Here is a 19008-nt window from a genome sequence, read left to right on the forward strand (position 1 = left end):
TAAGATAGAATGTGTATGTGAGCAAGAGACGACTAGCATTTATGTGGTGGTCTAGGAAAAGCTGTTGGATGTCGTGGCTGAATTCTGGCAAACATTATTACAAAATAACAGTAACGATATGGAAATTCTTTTGCGTAATCTTGTTTGTGCCACTGCAAAAGAGACCTGAGTCAATTCAGATTTTTAACCAGCTGCAGTGTATAAAAGTGGAATCTTTAAATGCATCGTTTCCCCTGTTCACATTCGAAGGTATCCAGATATTAAAATGCTGTAAGTGTATATAAATATGGTATGCCATCTGAAAGCTTTTCCAAGACACTTCCTGTATAGGATCCCAGTGTTCTTTACTTAATAGTGTAATTCTCATGGATTTGTATAAAGGTCATCTTAAATTCAGCTGGTGTTTCGTGCACAGATGTTAAGGTTGTGGGTTGCATGACCGAGAACGTGTAAGCGTTTCTTACCCCAGTCAGATCTCTCTGGCAGCCTCAGTGCTTTCGTGGCTAAAAGCTGCTTTAAGACTATTAATTGCTATTGCTATTAATTATGAGCTCAGCTCCAAAGTCATTTAATCGTATGTGTTTGAACGGGCACTCCTAATGTAATTTTGGGGTTATTTTCTATCCGCTTTTACATTTGCAGCATTTGGTGGACATCCTTATACACTGGCTTACTTTTATCTCATTTATACAACTGAACAGTTGAGAGTTAAAGGCCTTGTTCAAGGGCCTAGCAATCATAGAAGTGACTATTTGTGACATAGATGTGAACTCATGACCTTCCAATCAGGAGTCCAATGTCTTAACCACTTGACCCGGATCAAGTACAATACAAGCTAACTACACTCATTGGCCTCATAGGTGACTTTGTAGATATATTTAGCCCATCTGTTGCTGTCCACCTAGTAAAAGATCCCAACTGCCCAGATATTATTTAGTTAATGACTTTTCTCAGCACTGATACTGACATGATCGCAGTATCTTAGTGTCTGTGGTGGAGTTACGAGTGAATCAGGTTCAACATTACTGGGATTCAGTCAGTACGTTTACATGGACAACGATAATCCGATATGAACCCGATTAAGACGATACTCTGATTAAGAAACTAGCATGTAAACAGAGATTACTGATGATCTTAATCCGATTAAAGTCATACTCGAAGTAAACACAAATGGAATTAAGACGTGTGGAGTATTCCTGTTTTAGTCGCGTTACAGACATGTACGCACCTTAATCACACTATTAACGTCGTGTGAGAGTTTTCACCACATTGTGAGACAGGACACGTACACACACGGCAGTGCTCAACCGTTTTACGGCAAACAAGAGAGCACGGCTGCGTCCCAAACCGCGTACTTACCTGCTATATAGTCGGAGAAATACATGCATATCAGCTACTATATAGACGGTAAGTACGCGGTTTGGGACGCAGCCCACGGCTTCAAGCAGTCGTCTGTTTGCACGTACAGCACGACAAATAATTAACTGCACTTGAAGCTTTCGTCAAATTAAAAATGAAACATACAAAACTGTATACGGTACCATAACGAAGACCAACTGTATGTCGGTACGTGAAATTCTGAAGGGACGTCGGACGGCGTGGCGCGGTGATGTAATGACGCGTGCCATTAATCCATCTATGTTCTATAACATGTAACACAGGAACATGAAAGGAATATTCTAAAAGTGACTCATGTAAACACATTAATCAGAATATTGTCTTACTCAGAGTAAGGTCAATAATTAGATTACTGCTGTCCATGTAAACGTAGTCAGTGTCACTGCTGGGTTTGTGTTAGTCCACCAACACAGACATCAGTTCAGTAGGCAGAAAGTGATCATTAATAAGGGGCTGGAGTGGGATTAACACAAATTATACATTGTAAAATAAGCTGAAGTCTGTAACGGTATATCAAGGCATGTGGTCTAATAAGGTGAACACAGCGTTTAATAATCCCAGCAATAAAACTGCATCTGATGTACAGTGTCACTGCCAGAGAATGCTGATCTCCCCACCAAATAATAAGGTGTAATGATGTAATATTGGTCATAGGTGGCTCTGTGGTCATCTCTGGTATGTGCATTAAATGGGCTAGCAACTGTGTGTATAACTTTATAAAGTTGAGTCATAACTCGGACAGAAATGCTTGACAGTATGAATTTGTGCGTGTGGGTGTGTGTTTTCTTGCTCAGGTGCAGGTAGGCGGTCTTCACGTCTCTCCTGGATCTGTGAACATCCTATCAGACAGTCTCTTGACTCTCCCTGCCATCGTAAGCATAGCAGCTGGCGGAGGTCTTCTCCTGATCATCGTCATCCTCGTCCTCATTGCCTACAAGCGTAAGTCGCGTGAGAACGACCTAACGCTCAAGCGGCTGCAGATGCAGATGGACAACCTGGAGTCCAGGGTGGCACTCGAGTGCAAAGAAGGTGAGTAGACTGATACACACTGATCCAGCAATACAATATGAAATCGAACTAGCGCGGAAAAAAAAACAAAAAAAAAACTTCACTCTGTTCAAGACACAAGCTCAATCAGCTTCCTGTTCTCTGGTGCCCACTCTTTCAAGCACTCACCCGTGATGTCCTCCTGAATCACGCTCCTTTTTGGTCCTATTTTCAGATGCTCGATTTCACCTCAATTACTGTAGTCTTCTGTGGTTAATGATGTAGCTAAATGACACACAGCAAGCCTTCAGCCATGGTGCAGTGATGTAATACTCAGGCAAGCCACTCATTTCTTTTGCTTGTATTAAAGTGAACTTTTCATGAGGCGAGTGTAGCACACACAAACACACACACACACACACACACACACACACACACGCACACATACACACACGCATGCTTTCAGGCGGATAATAGGCGCTGTGCTGGTGAGTTATGGGCATGGGGCACGAGGCTGTTCCTGAATCCATGTCGTATAGGGTTTCAGAGTACGTGCGTGTGTGGGTGAAAGATTTTGTTTGTGTGTCATGAAAAGAAAGAGAAAAGGAGAAAAGTGAGAAAAGTAAAAGTGAGAGAGGGAATGAGGGATAGGAGATAGGAGAGAGACTCCCTGAGGGTAGAGTGCTGCTCAGTCAGAATGGACCCAATTAAAGCAGCCTCACCTCCGCTCTCCAGCAGCAGGGGACACACACTTGAGCAGACAGTCAATTCATTATCTGCACATCTGTGCGTGTCTGTATATGTGTGCGCGTGTGCATGCATGGATCCATGCAAGTATGGTTGAAAATAAAACATCTGCGTTGTTAGAACTGATTATGTGGATGTTAGATAATGAAATAAGCATTTAATTCCCACTGATGCCACATCAGTCTGTGCGTGGGAGGTAGAGCAAGCAAGCTTAACTGTCAGTCTCAAAGGCACCAGTTACACTGGGGAAAAATTAACAAAAGAGCTCGTATATAGATATATATATATATTTTTTTTTTTAATCTGACACCCAATGCTTCAGAGACGTATTCAACAGCTTTGCAGTACCACAATTTCAACTTGTAGCTTGATGGAAAATATAGTTTATTTGCAGAGACACTTTGCTGACGGAACACATCAAGCCAGTCTCTGGCAATTTCTCAAATGGCACAAGTACCGATTGAAGGCGTTGACGTCTAAAACAGACAGTCAAGCTGATCAATACTGTTAAGTGCTCTTCACCATATGGGGCTTTAAAGAAATCATCAAATGCGGAATTACCATTGACTAAAAGTCAAGATCCTCACTGTCAAACATCCTGATCAAAACCTGAGGCTAACATTATTTGTCATCATCATATGATATGTCTAAGCCTTTCGTTATAAATATATTAAACACATCCTTTCTCTTTCCTTCACCAGCTTTCGCGGAGTTGCAAACAGACATTAACGAGTTGACCAGCGATCTCGACAGAGCTGGAATCCCTCACCTGGACTACCGCACTTACGCCATGAGAGTGCTGTTCCCTGGCATCGAAGACCACCCAGTTCTCCGAGAGCTCGAGGTAATGTGTGACGTGCCAAACGAATATTCATGAATGAGCTTCATTTGAGAAAGTGGAACGGATATTCTCCGCACTCTGCGTTTGAGCAAAGACACGCAGTGTCAGTGTGGAGATTGTGACGTGAAGTAGAAAGAAGTACAAACTCGAGAAAAGACAAAGCGACATCACAAGGACGATCTCTGCGCACACACACACACACACACACACACACGTGTATATACACACACTCGCATTATGCCTACCTTATGCATCTCAATGTCTTTTGTCAGACAGGGGCCAGCATGGCGTTTGCTCCACACTCACACACACACACACACACACATATACAGAGCCTTGCACACATACCGAGCGCTGCAGAATTTCACCCACCAGCAGTCATCTTATCAGGAGTAATGGAGTAGCAAGTGCTCAGTTGCTCAGAAGCCTGTAGATAGAAAATGGTTTCCCAATGTCTCTATCCAGCCATTCTCCTCCACTTCCTTATTGAGAACAGGAGTTCTCCTCCAGCAGGCGCTCATTCCTAATTGACTTTTAATGTGTGCTTCACAATATCTGTAAGCTACAAACAGAATCATTTTAAATGTAAAACATCAATGGAGTATCCGCATCAGGTTCTGTAACCTAATCTCTATATCTGTAGGAATTACCACACACACACACACAATAATTTACACTTGTTTGCCTGCAAAGAGGAAAGAATGGGAAACCTGATTACTCCAAATTCACTTAGCACTGACATTTAAAAGCAGTTGCTCAAGCAGTGTAAACGTTTATGCGAAACACTATATTCATGTAGAATGTTTTCATTAAATAAGGGCGCGCAGTGGCTTAGTGGTTATCACGTTCACGTTACACCTCCAGGGTCGGGGGTTCGATTCCCACCGTGGCCCTGTGTGTGCGGAGTTTGCATGTTCTCCCCGTGCTGCGGGGGTTTCCTCCGGGTACTCCGGTTTCCTCCCCCAGTCCCAAGACATGCATGGTAGGCTGATTGGTGTGTCTAAAGTGTCCGTGGTGTATGAATGGGTGTGTGAGTGTGTATGTGCTTGTGCCCTGTGATGGATTGGCACCCTGTCCAGGGTGTACCCCGCCTTGTGCCCCATGCTCCCTGGGATAGGCTCCAGGTTTCCCCGTGACCCCGAAGATAGGATAAGTGGTATAGAAGATGGATGGATGGATGGTTTTCATTAAATCATCAAGCAATGGTATTTCTAAATCAGCCTCAACTACAACCAAAATTGTGTGTGTCAGATCACACTAAGCTTAGTGGCGTATGTGTACATGGAGTTTGCATGTTCTCCCAGTGCTTTGGGGTTTTCCTCTGGGTACTCCGGTTTCCTCACGCAGTCCAAAGACATTCGCTGTAGGCCTATTGGCATTCCCATATTGTTTGTAGGGTGTGAATGTGTGTGTGAGTGTGCCCTGCAGTGGGTTGGCACCCTGTCCAGTGTGTCCGCTGCGTAATGCCATGAGTTCCCCGGTATAGGCTTCAGGCTCCCTGCGACCCTGTGTAGGATAAGTAGTATAGAAAATGGAAGGATGGATGGCATGCTCATACTGAACATCTTTTCAGCACACTGGTACTGTTTGCCTTTACTCTTCTATAATTATGTACTATAATGATTTAAAATCCCAAAAGAGTACGGATTTTGTTCCTTATTTCATCTCAGGAAGGTTTTCTCCGCTTTGCTAATTAGGAATCTAAATCTTATATCATTTATGAGTTATGTAGAGCTGCTTTATAAATTCAATGTATGATATGATTTGTGTGATATACATAGTTTTAAGTAATTTTTTTTTTTTTTTTTTGACAGAATTCATTACCCACTATTCGATTTAAAAAAAAAAAAATGTTTTCTCAGTACTGGGAAATGTCTGGGTAATCGCATATATACTGCAGATACAGTACATAGAGATTTGTATAAGATGAAAGATCAATGAAGTACTCCTTTAACAAACAGAGGACCACTAAAAGACCACCCTGCATTGCCTGTGTGTGTGTGTCTGCAGGTCTCGGGTAACGGACAGCAGACGGTGGAAAAGGCTCTGAAGCTGTTTGCACAGCTGATCAACAACAAAGTGTTTCTGTTGACGTTTATTCGTACGCTTGAGCTGCAGCGCTCGTTCTCGATGCGAGACCGCGGCAATGTGGCTTCGCTCATCATGACGGCGCTGCAGGGAAGACTGGAGTACGCAACAGATGTTCTCAAACACCTTCTCTCTGACCTCATCGACAAGAACCTGGAGAGTAAGAACCACCCCAAGCTGCTGTTGCGCAGGTAGGATCCTACACACGTGCGCATACACACAAACGTGCACTTTCCGGTAGAAACTGTCAAAAACTGTCAAAGTTTACCGGTGAAGTTGCCGAGCAGAGGCTTGCGATTACTAACACACTGCACAGGAATTGAGGAGTTGAGAAGTACTGTCGCGATGCTAGGCTCTCACACACAATGCGTCACCCATATAGTGTATAAGACAGAGCACATACTAAAAATGGAACAAATTGGCCAAGGCGATTGTTCATCTGTTATCTCACTCAAGCTTATGGCTCGGAACTTTATGGTAATTATTAATGAGGAGCAGAGGAATGTTACGATGTCCTCTTTCTGCATCGCTTTCTCGTTATTCGCTATTTTTGCCCGGTCTCTCTTTCAGCTATTGTCTCTCATTCCCTCTCTCTCCGGGCTGAGAATGCGGTGCGGTTGTCAGTGTCGTTTATCGTCTGTGTTCTACCACCTCATAAAACATGCAGGAGCAGCTGGGCTTTAGCCCTCTCTCTCTATCTCAATCACTTTTTCCACACTCATCTCTCTCCTCTATCTCTCCCTCCTTCCGGGCTTCTATCATTCGACGTTTCCACATTTGGCTTGATTTTCTGATCTCCCAGAATTATGTGTCGATCAAAGAAAGGCCTCGTTTTTTACCCAGACATTCTTAATGTCATATTGATTAATTAAATGGTGCTCCAAAGACTCAGACTCCTGAAGGCTTGATTGAGCTTAAATGAAGTTGTCTTTGTGCAGCAAACAAGGGCTTCAATCTAGGATCTAGGACCTCTCTCTCTCTCTCTCTCGCTCTCTCTCTTTTATTTAATTTCCCCTGTCTTGCTTCCCTCCATTTGTAATAGTATGTTCTTCAATGTGAGGCTCATTAATAATCGTAGAAAATACATGCACATGCATACATTTAAAGTGGTGGAGGCAAAAGCACGGATTATGCTGTTATTTAACGTGACAGACGTGGCATCTCCCTCATTATCAGTCGTCATTAGGAGCATAATGCTGTAATCCTCCTGTGCTGGGGGGGGGGGGGGGGGCGCGCAACAACCAGCTTGAGAAGCCCATCGCTTTAGACAATACTTTTTTTTCTTCCTCCTGAAATTTTCAGGGATTATCAATTCGACACGCTCCTTTTGTATTCTCTCGTGCTCGGCGCCCTTCACCCTGTCAAAAAGAGGCTGGTGGAAGTAAAGAGCTAGCTGCAGCAGAGCCGCTGGAAATCTCTTCTCTCTCTCGCTCGCTCGCTCCCCCCCCCCCCCCCCCCGTCATTCCCTGCTCACTGTTTTGCAATTTTATCTCTTCCTAACATGACACGTTGTTTTTGGTCTCTCGTCCTGTGTCTCCGCTTGACCACACTGGCTTAATGTAGCGCACATGTATACGAGTCATACACTTGTCAGTTTAAGTCTAAGTTATGTCCAAGTCTTACGAGTGGATTTAATGGAATGATGTGTTAAAGAGCTTGAAACACTACAGTAGCCCAGTAGGTTACATTTGGATCGCAGATGTCGAGATCTTTTAACTTGATCATTCAACATCTGTGTTGTATTTACTAGTCAAACGGGGGGGGGGGGACTTGTTTATAATGCTACAAAACAAGAAGCACCTGAAGTAGTTTGATGACATGTGCAACTCTACAGCATTTCCTTGAAATGAACAGAACAAAAGACGCTTATATTTATTTGACAGTATGTATGTCAAAGCCACCCCTGAGGCAGTTGCTTGCGAATGAGACATCTTTGAGGAATTGTGCACAATGTCATCAGAGTGAGTAATTTATTTTCTCAGACTGACCCACATGCGTTTAATAATAGTTAAACAAATAATGAGGTGGAAAAAAAAAAAAAAAAAAACTTTTGAGATGCCTGAACTATGGTCATTTTTGGAAATTAGGTTCTGTAAATTGCATGTAGCGTGCATCCACATTCTGATATCGTCAATAAATCAGTAAACACTGAGAATTTATTAGAATTATACTAAACTATTGAATTCTTGATTCTAATTGGTCAGAAAGTGTGGATTCATTTTATATAATAGCTGTGACATAAATGCTACATTGATTTTAATGCATTGGTTCAAATGTTTTTTGGTTTCTATAGTAACCGCTCCATACACAGGGACTTGTATGGTGGACATTTAACACTCTCTAAGCCTAATGATAAGCGAATTATTTATTTATTTTTTAAAGCTGTGTTGTTGTTGTTGGTTTTTTTTTGTAACAGAGAAAAACATATAATCGTTGATGTGATGGATTTTTTTTTTTTTTTTTGGATTTTCATTTGTCAGCGCTTTGTAAAATTTCCCAGCATGGGAGAGTCTTCAGGAAAGAGGAGTTTGTGCTTTTATGGTTTCTCAGTAAAATGACAAGCTGCATTTTTTTCATCTCATTAACCTCAAAAGAGAGAAATGGAGACGCTGGGGAGGGAATGACAATTTATCACTGCTATAACATAACATACCGTAATCGATAACAGAAACGTTAACCGTGATATTTTATTGTTCCTATAGTAACAGATGCTCCACAAAATTTAAGTCTAATTATAAAAAATTATTAAAAATGCGTGTGTTTTTTTTTTTTTTAGATTAAATATATAATCATTTACACCGATCAGCCATAACATTAAAAGCACTGACAGGTGAAGTAAATAACACTGATGATCTCTTTACAGTGGAACATGTGAAGGGGTGGGATATATTAGGCAGCAAGTGAACAGTCAGTTCTCGAAGTTGACGTGTAAGTGTAAGGGTCTGAGCGACTTTGACAAGGGCCAAACTGGTGACAAGGTCATTGGCGCCCAAGGGTCATTGATCTGCATGGGGAGCGAAGGCTAGCCCGTCTGGTCCGATCCCACAGAAGAGCTATTGTAGCACAAATTGCTGAAAAAGTTAATGCTGGCTATGATAGAAAGGTATCAGAACACACAACGCATTGCAGCTTGGTGCGTGTGGGGCTGTGTAGCCCCAGACTGATCAGAGTGCCCATGCTGAGCGCCGCCTACAGTGGGCACGTGAGCATCAGAACTGCACCATGGAGCGATGTAAGAAGGTAACCTGGTCTGATGAATCGCGTTTTCTTTTACCTCATTTGGACGGCTGTGTGTGTGTGTGTGTGTGTGTGTACGTCGCTTACCTGGGGAAGAGATGGCACCATGATGCACTATGAGAAGAAGGCAAGCCGGCGGAGGAAGTTAATGTTCTAGTTAATGTTCTGCTGGGAAACCTTAAGTCCTGGCATTCATCTGGATGTAACTTTGACACGTACCACCTACCTTAACGTTGTTGCAGACCGAGTACACCCATACATGGCAGCAGTATTCCCTAATGTCAGTGGATTCTTACAGAAGGATAATGCACCATGCCTCACTGCAAAAATTCTTCAGGAACGGTTTGAGGAACATGACAAAGAGTTCAAGGGCTTGACTTGCCAGATCTCAATCCAGTCGCGTATCTGTGAGATGTGCTGGACGACTCGTAACTTACAGGTCTTAAAGGATCTGCTGTTAATGTCTTGCTGCCAGATACCACAGCACACCTTCAGAGGTCTTGTGGAGTTCATGCCTCGAAAGGTCAGAGCTGTTTTGGCGGCACAAGAAAGACCTGCACAATATCAGGCAGGTGGTTTGAATGTCATGGCGGATCAGTGTATATGATGAAGACTTATGTGATCAGTTCGGGATCCGGTTTCTTGGAAACCTGGAAAAAAGCTATTATTATTATTATTATTATTATTATTATTATTTGTCTTAAATTTCAAGACAGAGAGAAAAAAAAGCCAGAGATGGAATTACTATTTATACTGTTAATTAATAATCAAGGGGCAAGCTGCTGAGGTATAAGAGGAGTAAAACATTTCGGAATGTACTGTTCTAGCATTCAGCTTTAGTGTGGTGATGGCACTCCTTGTTGTTTTTATTTATTTTCCTAAAACAACATGCCTGGTCATGTTTTATTCCATACTTATGTAGTATCACTGATGAGTTTATCAGTGCTTGGAGAGAGAATGCATACAGTAGTAAATATAGAATGAACATTAATATTTCATAAGTTATAAGAAATGTTCTTTTTTCTTCTTCTTCTTCTTCTTCTCCTTCCCCATGTGTTTCATTTTTTGAGTCATATAGTTATAACTCACTGTCTTCATGGCCATCCTTTAACCTAGTGTGTAAAATATGATTCTGATCTCTCTCCCTCTCACAGACACACACACACACACACACTCCCATCTATAGTTCTGCATGTAAATTTCTGAATCTGAAGGGAATGGTAGCTAAAAATGGTATGGCTCTGTTGCCTCCGGCCATTTCTCCCTCATGGTGTTCACGCTGTGTGAACGCGTGTTTTTATCGTGTGTGTTTGTGGGTGTGTGTGTGTGTGTGTGTGCTTCTCTGAGTTCAGTAATGAGATTTTCATCCATCCAGAGCAGCTAGGAATGGACTATTAGAGGAACATTGTTCTGTATGCCCCCCCCCCCCCCCCGAAGCATTCCTTTACCCCCGTAAACACAAACTCAAACACACACGCACACGCACAGTGTGTAATTGGCTAATGAAACCGTGATGTTCATTAATGATACTCAATTAAAAGGCTGCAGAAAGAGTCAGAGAGAGACTCTTCCTTTTAAAGCATTCAAATACAGAGTGACATTAAGAGGGGAGAGAAGTGGGAGAAAGCACAAAAGATTTTATTTGGCTTGCTTCTCGAGGATGAGGCAAGCTCATTTAGTCATGCAAATAGCTCCCATTAAGATCTGTCTCTGTATGAGTGTGTTTTGTGTTTTGGGGGTGCACACATGTGAATGTACGTGTGTGTGTGTGTGTGTGTGTGTGTGTGTGTGGGTGCTCTCTGTAGGGTACATTGCTGCTGAGAGACTCTTATGTAAAAGTGTTTAGGAAACATCTGACACATAATGGATTTTAATAAATAATTTTTAGAAATTTGCTTTTTTTTTCTTCTCTCTCTCTCCCTCTCTCTCTCTCTCTCTCTCTCTCTAACGTTTTTTCTCCTCTAATTGAAGCTCAGTTGTTTTCACTCTTCTCTGTGTGTCTGCCAAACCCACGGTTGAATAGAAAATGGGAACACGGCCATCGTCTAAAATGTTTGTCAGTTCAAGTCATATTTGTGCAAAAGAAAGCTGTGTGTGTGTGTGTGTGTGTGTGCAGCTGTCATCCAAGTGGCTGCCTGTGATTGCAGGCAAAAGAACCTCCATCTGTCCCTGCCTGATGCAACCAATATTAAACACAGCGGTGTTCAGTTAATAGTGCGTGTTTGTGTGTGTGTGTGTGTATCTATCATTCTTTCAGCGAACACATACAGTAAATAAAGATATTGTACTTCCTTTCCAATTTGCCTGCACACATATACACGCACACACATTTTTATAAATGAAAGTATCATATAAACAGAGGTGAATTTTGCATCTAGACCTTAACTCATGAAATTATTAAAACAGTTTTGAATCGGCGGTATAGCTGATAGCTGCAAACTATTAACATGTTCTGCTCTGTAATGGCGGTACGTACAAATCCGTTTACAAATTCGAATGTATTCCGTCTGCTAACGTAGTCCTTTGATATAATGTGTTTTTTTAAAATTATTTTTCAATCCTGGGAGAATCGATCGCTGGTCCTCTTGAAAACGCTGGCCTGTGGTTTGCTTCAACCAAACCCTGGTGTGGTCTGCACGTGGCACGGAAGCCATTCGCTCTCGCCTGCACGCCGAGTAACGTGAACGCTTCGACTAGTTCCGTTGCTTCCTGTTTCTCCTTTTGCGATGCCGGGGAAAGGTTTATGATTGTTCCTGATTTTCATAGTAATGGAGCGCTGCAATTATATCACCTTTGTGCTGCGAATGAAAACACGCCTAAAAATGTTATTATAAGCGAACAGCTCCTTTGTTTGAAGGCATTCCTGGGGGATGACATGACTTGCATCCAGGCCGCTGAGTGATGGTACGACAGGAGAGAGGAAAAAAAAAGAAAAAAAAAGGAAATGGATAAAGCTAGGGCCATTTTCCAAATCGGAATGCACAAAAGTGGAATTGCGCAATCGACTTAATATCGATTCTAAGACCACTGACCTCAACTCACAACTAGTGTACGATTTTTGTCTGCAAGAGTAAAAACAGGTTTGTAGTTGTACGGTGTAAACTGGGATATAACTCGCTGTTCTTATGCGGCATTCAATTTAACGTGGGCGAAAAAGCATGGCTGCCTCCACTGTTCACCTTTTGTTAGCAACAAGCTAGCCAGCTAACTGTGATGAGTGATATAGATGTTCCTTCTCAAAACATTGCACAGTTATAGATTTAATAGGCGACCATGTCTATATGTTGATTGATCGTAACTTGTAAATACAGTATGTTTTTTAAAGGTAACACACGCTAATTTGTTTACTGCTGATGCTGTGTGCTGCCGTGTTGAGGAGATTAGGAACTCCGAGTTGAGGGAGGGGGCGTGTTCTTTCAGTTCTTGTTGGTCAGAGGTCAGGAATTACAAGTCTAATTGAATGCATCATTTATGCTGTGAGACGCAGAGCCGAAACCTACGTGTCATTTAAAGAACCAATGACACGTGAGCTGAAAGCCGCCTTCCCCACGTCTTTGGTTTTACTTACAGTCCACTCCGAAACTAACAGTCCACTCCGAAACTTGGAACAGAAAGGCCGATTCATTTATTTTTTGTTTCCGACCACCCAATTTGTAGACGAGCAAAAATACTGGAACGTGTGTCTGACAGGTGTTTCTTATTACCCGGGCGTGCCCTGATTGTTTAAACAATAGATCTTAGGTTTTAGCCTTCAGTGTCACCTTTGAAGACTACATTTGTTGATAAAAAAGTATACGCCAACATTAAAATCAGAGAGCTGTCTATTGGAGAAAAACAAGCCAATTTGAAGCTGAGAAAAGAGGAAAAATCAATCCCAGCCATTGCACAAACATCACGCATAGCCAATACAATGATGTCAGCGAGTCGCAGGCTCGATGCAGTAATTGCATGCAAAAGATATGCGACCAAATATTAAGTGTTTTATTATTTTAATTTACTTCAAGATCGGTCTGTTCCTATACTTTTGCTCACCTAAAAAATTGGGTGTGGTCTGATACATGTTTTATGTTTAATAACACATCTAAATGTAAACCAGGAAATAAAAGCTGAAATCCTAAACTCTCGTCTCATATCCATCTTTTGATCTCAAACCCATATGTGTTGTGTGTGGTGTGCTGTATATCATAAACAAATGAACTGGCCTCGCCGTTCCAATAGTTTCAGAGGGGACTGTAGAAGACCTACACAGAGGAGTAGAAGACGGAGTGGGAACGTGATCACGAGTATACAGATCAATCACTATATGTGTGTATTGTTATTGTGGTCTAAAAATCCACTAGTGTGTGTAACATGGTCAGCACGAGGATGCTCTATTCACGTACAATACAGTAAAAGCAGCATTCAGCGAGGTTACATCCTCTCAGTCACACACTGTATAGTCATCTCTCCATTCTTGTCTCGAGTGCAGTGAGAGCATTATCTCTTTCTCATGTGTGTGCGAGGGAGAGAGACCTGCAGTAAGCCTTGTCCCACCCACCTCGTTCTTCGCCTCTCTGGCACACAGACAGACACACACGTGCACGCTTCTGTCAGCTCCGAGATAATAACAGTTATTTTCATGAGCATTAGGAGAGTCATTTTCCCTACATGCTAAATTGATGAACAGCTACCCTTCATAGCCTGTGTGTGAGTGTGTGTGTGTGTGTGTGTGTGTGTGTGTGTACATACTCAGGAGACAAATGTATTGGTTTGCATATTGGTTTGAACACAAAATTCATGCATGTTCTGACAAGGCAGTGTGTGTGTGTGTGTGTGTGTGTGTGTGTGATAGAGAAGAAGGAGGAAAGGTATTGGTATTCCACAGGCATGCTGATCTCTCGGAGTGGGAGAGTAACTCTTTCATGTATTTTTCATGTTCGTTAACCACTCCTGTCTGGATGCTGTTTGTTCTCCCTCTTTTTTGTTCCCTCTCTTATTTCTCTCCCTCTTTTTCTGGGTTTTACCTGATCCTTTTTTTTTTTTTTTTCCTCCCCTCAACAAAAAAACATCAGCTCATCTCCCTTCCAAAATAATCCTCATGTGCTCTAGAGAACAGCATGAAAATCTGTTTATGAATGTGTTTAATACAGTTCACATGGGGGAATGTGTGTGTGTGTGTGTGTGTGTGTGTGTGTGTGTGTGTGTGTATCCTTCGCATTGCTTCAAAGGCAAGCAAAACATGAAAGGGTCTGCGGTCAGGACAGAGACAGAAAAATATGGAAATGGAGAGAGAAGGATAGTGAAAAGAATTGTGGGAGAAAGAAGTGAAGTACTGCTTCTCTCCTCCACACCTATACTTCACCTCTGACACTGTAGACAGTTTCCTCTGAAAGTATTGGAAAGGCAAAGCCAGTTCTTTTAGCTTTGCTATACACTGAAGACTTTCGGGTTTGAGATCAAAAGATGAATATAAGACGATAGATCAAAATCCTGATATTTACATCTAGATGGCACCTTTTGTTTGATCCCATCCATTTTCCAAGGGATCAGAAATATTGGAACATGTGACTGGCAAGTGTTTCTTGTATCTCAGGTGTGTCATGTTAGATTGACTGTTTAAACACTTAATAGTCCTGAATGTCTACTCTTGGTTTGAGCCCTGGGTTTCGCCTGTGAAGACTGCTTTTGTTGTTAAAGAGGATAAACCAACGTAAAGGCCAGAGAGCTGTCTGTGAGATAAAAGCAAGCCATTTTGAAGCTGAGAAAAGAGGAAAAATCAATCAGAGCCATTGCGCAAGCACTGGACATAGCCAGTACAACAATTTGAAATGTCCTGAAAAAGAAAGAAACGAAGGGCGTACGAACAACCAGACATCAAACAGGTCGGCCAAGGAAAACAACAGCCGACAGGCACTTTGCGAGAGCTGTGAAGAAAAACCAAAAACAACAGCCAGTGACATCACCAACAAGGTATCACAATCCACCATTTCAAGAAAACTTTGAGAGGCCATACTACAGGATGCAAACCACTCATCAGCAGCGAAAGCCAGATTGGAATTCTCAAAGAAATACAGACATGAGCCACAACACTTTGGGAACCAAGAATAACCTCTACCAAAAGCGATGGAAAGGCCAAAGTGTGGAGAAATAAAGGATCTGTACATGATCCAAAACATAAGAGCTCGTCATACATGGTGGAGGTAATGTCATGGCTTTGATCTCAAACCCGTATGGTTATAGTTCCAATACTTTCAGAGGGGTCTGTAGAATATAATGATGGCAATACAGGACATACCATAGTAGCCTGGATTCCTCGCTTCTTGTTTTATGTAGCACATTTTGTACTGTACAGAAGAGTGAAGTCCGTTAATGAAAGAATATATTTGTGATTGGCCAAAATGCTTCCCTTTCACATGTTTCTCAAACTCAAGCTATATCATTTTTATAGTCTGTCTACTACCGAAAGTCAAAAAAGAGAAATTTTGCTTTTGAAGATTCATTCTGACTGCATGGGAGCATGTTGACTGTCTGATTACAGACTGGATCGAATCGGCATACGTCCATTCTCCTATGTCATGTGACTATCCGAGAACTTGATCAAGTCGAGACGGTGTGAGGAAATCTCACATCGCTAGCAGGATTTTAGACGTCTTTAGGCAGGCTGATTGTTCTTACCACTGTGTTTGTTGAACTGACTCCTTCCCAACATGATCTTTGCAGGACGATAGCAAAGTCAAGATTAAAATGTAATATGATTATGTCCTTTGGGTGAAATGTATTTATGGTTTCAGGTGGAGTGTCAAAGAATGTTATAGGCAGAAAAATCCTCCTTTCTTTGCCTGAATTTCGCCGTCGAATGACTTTTCCAACGCTAAAATATAAAATATAAGCCAATTAAAATGCTTATTTTAAATTCAAAGGGGTTTTTTGTGTGTTTTTCAGGACTGAGTCTGTAGCTGAGAAGATGCTCACCAACTGGTTCGCTTTCCTCCTTCACAAGTTCCTCAAGGTAATATCAGTAGTAAACCGATGCCTTTCTTCACTCATATGAAGCAAAATCATTACACACGTTGTGTAGATGTACTCTGTGCTGGACTCATATATATATATAAAAAAAAAATGTAATGTTTGTAAGACCTTTTCTGGTGTGCATCGGTGTGCATGTGTAAGTAAGATGGTGAATGAAACATGCATCTCGTATTGGAGTTCAGCTAATCCATCCACTCAGCTTTCACTAGCCTATGCTGAATTACTGTTCGTACTGTTTGACAGCATACAGTTCCCCATGATGTGTGTAGGTGTGTGTATCATTTATTTATCCAAACCAACAACAACATATCATTTTTTTTTATATTTAGTATTCGAGTGCATCTGTAGAAATTGAGACATACAGCATACCCTGTATGCATAATAATCACCTTCCAGCGGCACAATAAGACCTAAATTAAAGATGAATGAGTATATTTTCGAACGCAATTTAATACAGAATCATGTAGACTTACCTTCATTTGGATAGACCAAAGAAAAAGCAGGCTAGCCTTCATGAAGTAAACATTTTTTATTTTATTTTTTTTTTTTTTACACATGCTTTATCTCTAATATTACTCTCTGCTGTTTTCTCTCTTTTTATCTGTAGGAGTGTGCTGGAGAGCCTTTGTTTATGCTTTATTGTGCTATTAAGCAGCAGATGGAGAAAGGGCCTATAGATGCCATCACTGGGGAAGCTCGCTACTCACTCAGTGAAGACAAGCTCATCCGACAGCAAATAGAGTACAAAACATTGGTTAGTAGTCTAACATACGCCCCTATACTGCATATGTATCACTGGGGTGAGTGGTGTTGACATGTATTTGCATATGCCCTGTGTGTATAGCTTCCTGTGTGTATGCGTGCGTGTTTTTTTGTGCTCGGACAGACTGTTCATTAAGCCCTAATACCCTGCTGAAGCTGAAATTGGGCTCCTGCAGTGGGTGTGAAATTAGATTTGTGGGACCAGCAAATGGCCTTTCTCTCAACCTTGCCATGTACCCAAAGCTCGGCTCCATCACAGCGCTCCAACTGTGGATTACTCTTCATCCAGATCAACCTCGACCTCATTTGTTATCTCTCTCTTTCAGATATTGAACTGTGTGAATCCAGATAACGAGAACAGTCCGGAGATTGCAGTGAAGGTGCTGAACTGTGATACCATTACGCAGGTGAAGGAAAAGATACTGGATGCCATCTATAAGAATATGCCGTACTCTCAGAGACCCAGAGCTGTAGACATGGACCTGGGTGAGTACTCATCCCGGAGTACGTGTGTACTGATGGCACACATAGCAAAAATGTTTTTCCCTGTCATTAGTTATTTCCCTGTCATTGGATGTGTGCATGTGTGATTGACAGATCTGCAGCAAGCCTCGTTCATACTTGTTCTGTCTTTTTCACATACACACACACAAAAAAAAAAACAAAAAAAAACCTACATGCACGGGAATGAACACGTGCACACACACACACGCACGCACGCACGCATGCATCTCGGCAGGCTGTCATCGTCGTGGTAATCATAGTTATTGTCACAGGCATTAAGAGGATAATTTTCCCCATACGCCATTGAGTAAATTGGCGGTCAGCTACCCCACCAACACCATAGGAGCTGAGAGCGAGTGAGATGTCTGTGTGTGTTCCCCTTGGTAAAATATACTGGTGATTTTACATTGTTCAGCCATGTTATTGGTCAGATTTAAACAGTGTGTTTGCGTATAAAGCCAAAATCAGACTAGACCCCAACTATGGAATTTATCAGAATAAGACTGATATCTCAATACGAAAAAAAACATGACTCATTATTTTTTTGTTTCTGTACCAACTTGTTGCACGAACTCCTCCTTAATAGGGTTTTAGCTTATTCTCAGACCCTGACCTATTTGTACTAGCCTGAGGATGTGATTTTGATTTAAAAAAAAAAAAAAAAAACTTCTAGAATTTGCTCTGGATAAGTTTGCTAAATGCACAAAAAAGAAATCAACCTTTCCCAATTCCCTGCCTCATTTCTGGCACACATATTTACCACATAAATACGGCACAAAAGCTTCCCATCAGTGGTTCAAAGCAGCCTTCCAGCACCTTGGCCTGAACAACCGCTTCCACTGCAAGCTTTTTGGGCCTGGAACTGGCACGGCTCTGCATGTTTTTTTTTTTTGTTTGGTTGGTTTTTTTTTTTAAACAGCCATCATCTGTGCATCTGGCAAGCACACAGTCTAATGAGGACCATTCAACAGAGAGGAAAATCGATGATCATTTTTCCTCTGAACCTGTCTAATTCTCCATCAACACACTCTGTAGTGTTTCCTTATTTATGCATGTGTGGGTGATGTTTTCCAGAGTGGCGTCAAGGCCGGCTGGCACGAGTGGTCTTGCAGGATGAAGATATCACCACCAAGATTGAGAATGACTGGAAGAGGCTCAACACTCTCATGCACTATCAGGTAACGTTGTTCTGTTGCTGGTTTCATAACTGAAAGCTGAACAGTGATGTTGCTAGCCAACGTATAACAAAATTAGAAAGTAACTAGCAAAACCAAAGTCATTGAGGACAAGAAAAGTCCTTTCTTTTTCCTGGCACATCAGGTTGTTGTGTAACTGAATATTAAAAGACGATTAAATCACGATAGTGGTACAGAAACTCTGAAAAGAAACAGAAACGTTTGACTCCTACACAAAGCATTTCATCCTGTCGGTCGAAA

The 19008-nt window shown here is 41.8% G+C and overlaps 1 protein-coding gene across 1 annotated transcript in view; it reads left to right on the forward strand.

Moving 5' to 3' along the window:
* plxna2 (plexin A2) overlaps positions 1-19008 on the forward strand; it is a 233546-nt gene that overhangs the window by 193285 nt on the left and 21253 nt on the right. Inside the window, exons 20-26 of the mRNA XM_053643848.1 lie at positions 2193-2427; positions 3834-3976; positions 5984-6252; positions 16220-16286; positions 16914-17060; positions 17395-17554; positions 18647-18750. Of these exons, the coding sequence (XP_053499823.1) occupies positions 2193-2427; positions 3834-3976; positions 5984-6252; positions 16220-16286; positions 16914-17060; positions 17395-17554; positions 18647-18750 (1125 nt within the window). The remainder of the gene's footprint in view (positions 1-2192; positions 2428-3833; positions 3977-5983; positions 6253-16219; positions 16287-16913; positions 17061-17394; positions 17555-18646; positions 18751-19008) is intronic.

This window comes from Ictalurus furcatus, chromosome 15 (assembly GCF_023375685.1).
Source record: "Ictalurus furcatus strain D&B chromosome 15, Billie_1.0, whole genome shotgun sequence".
In the NCBI taxonomy this organism is placed as follows: domain Eukaryota; kingdom Metazoa; phylum Chordata; class Actinopteri; order Siluriformes; family Ictaluridae; genus Ictalurus; species Ictalurus furcatus.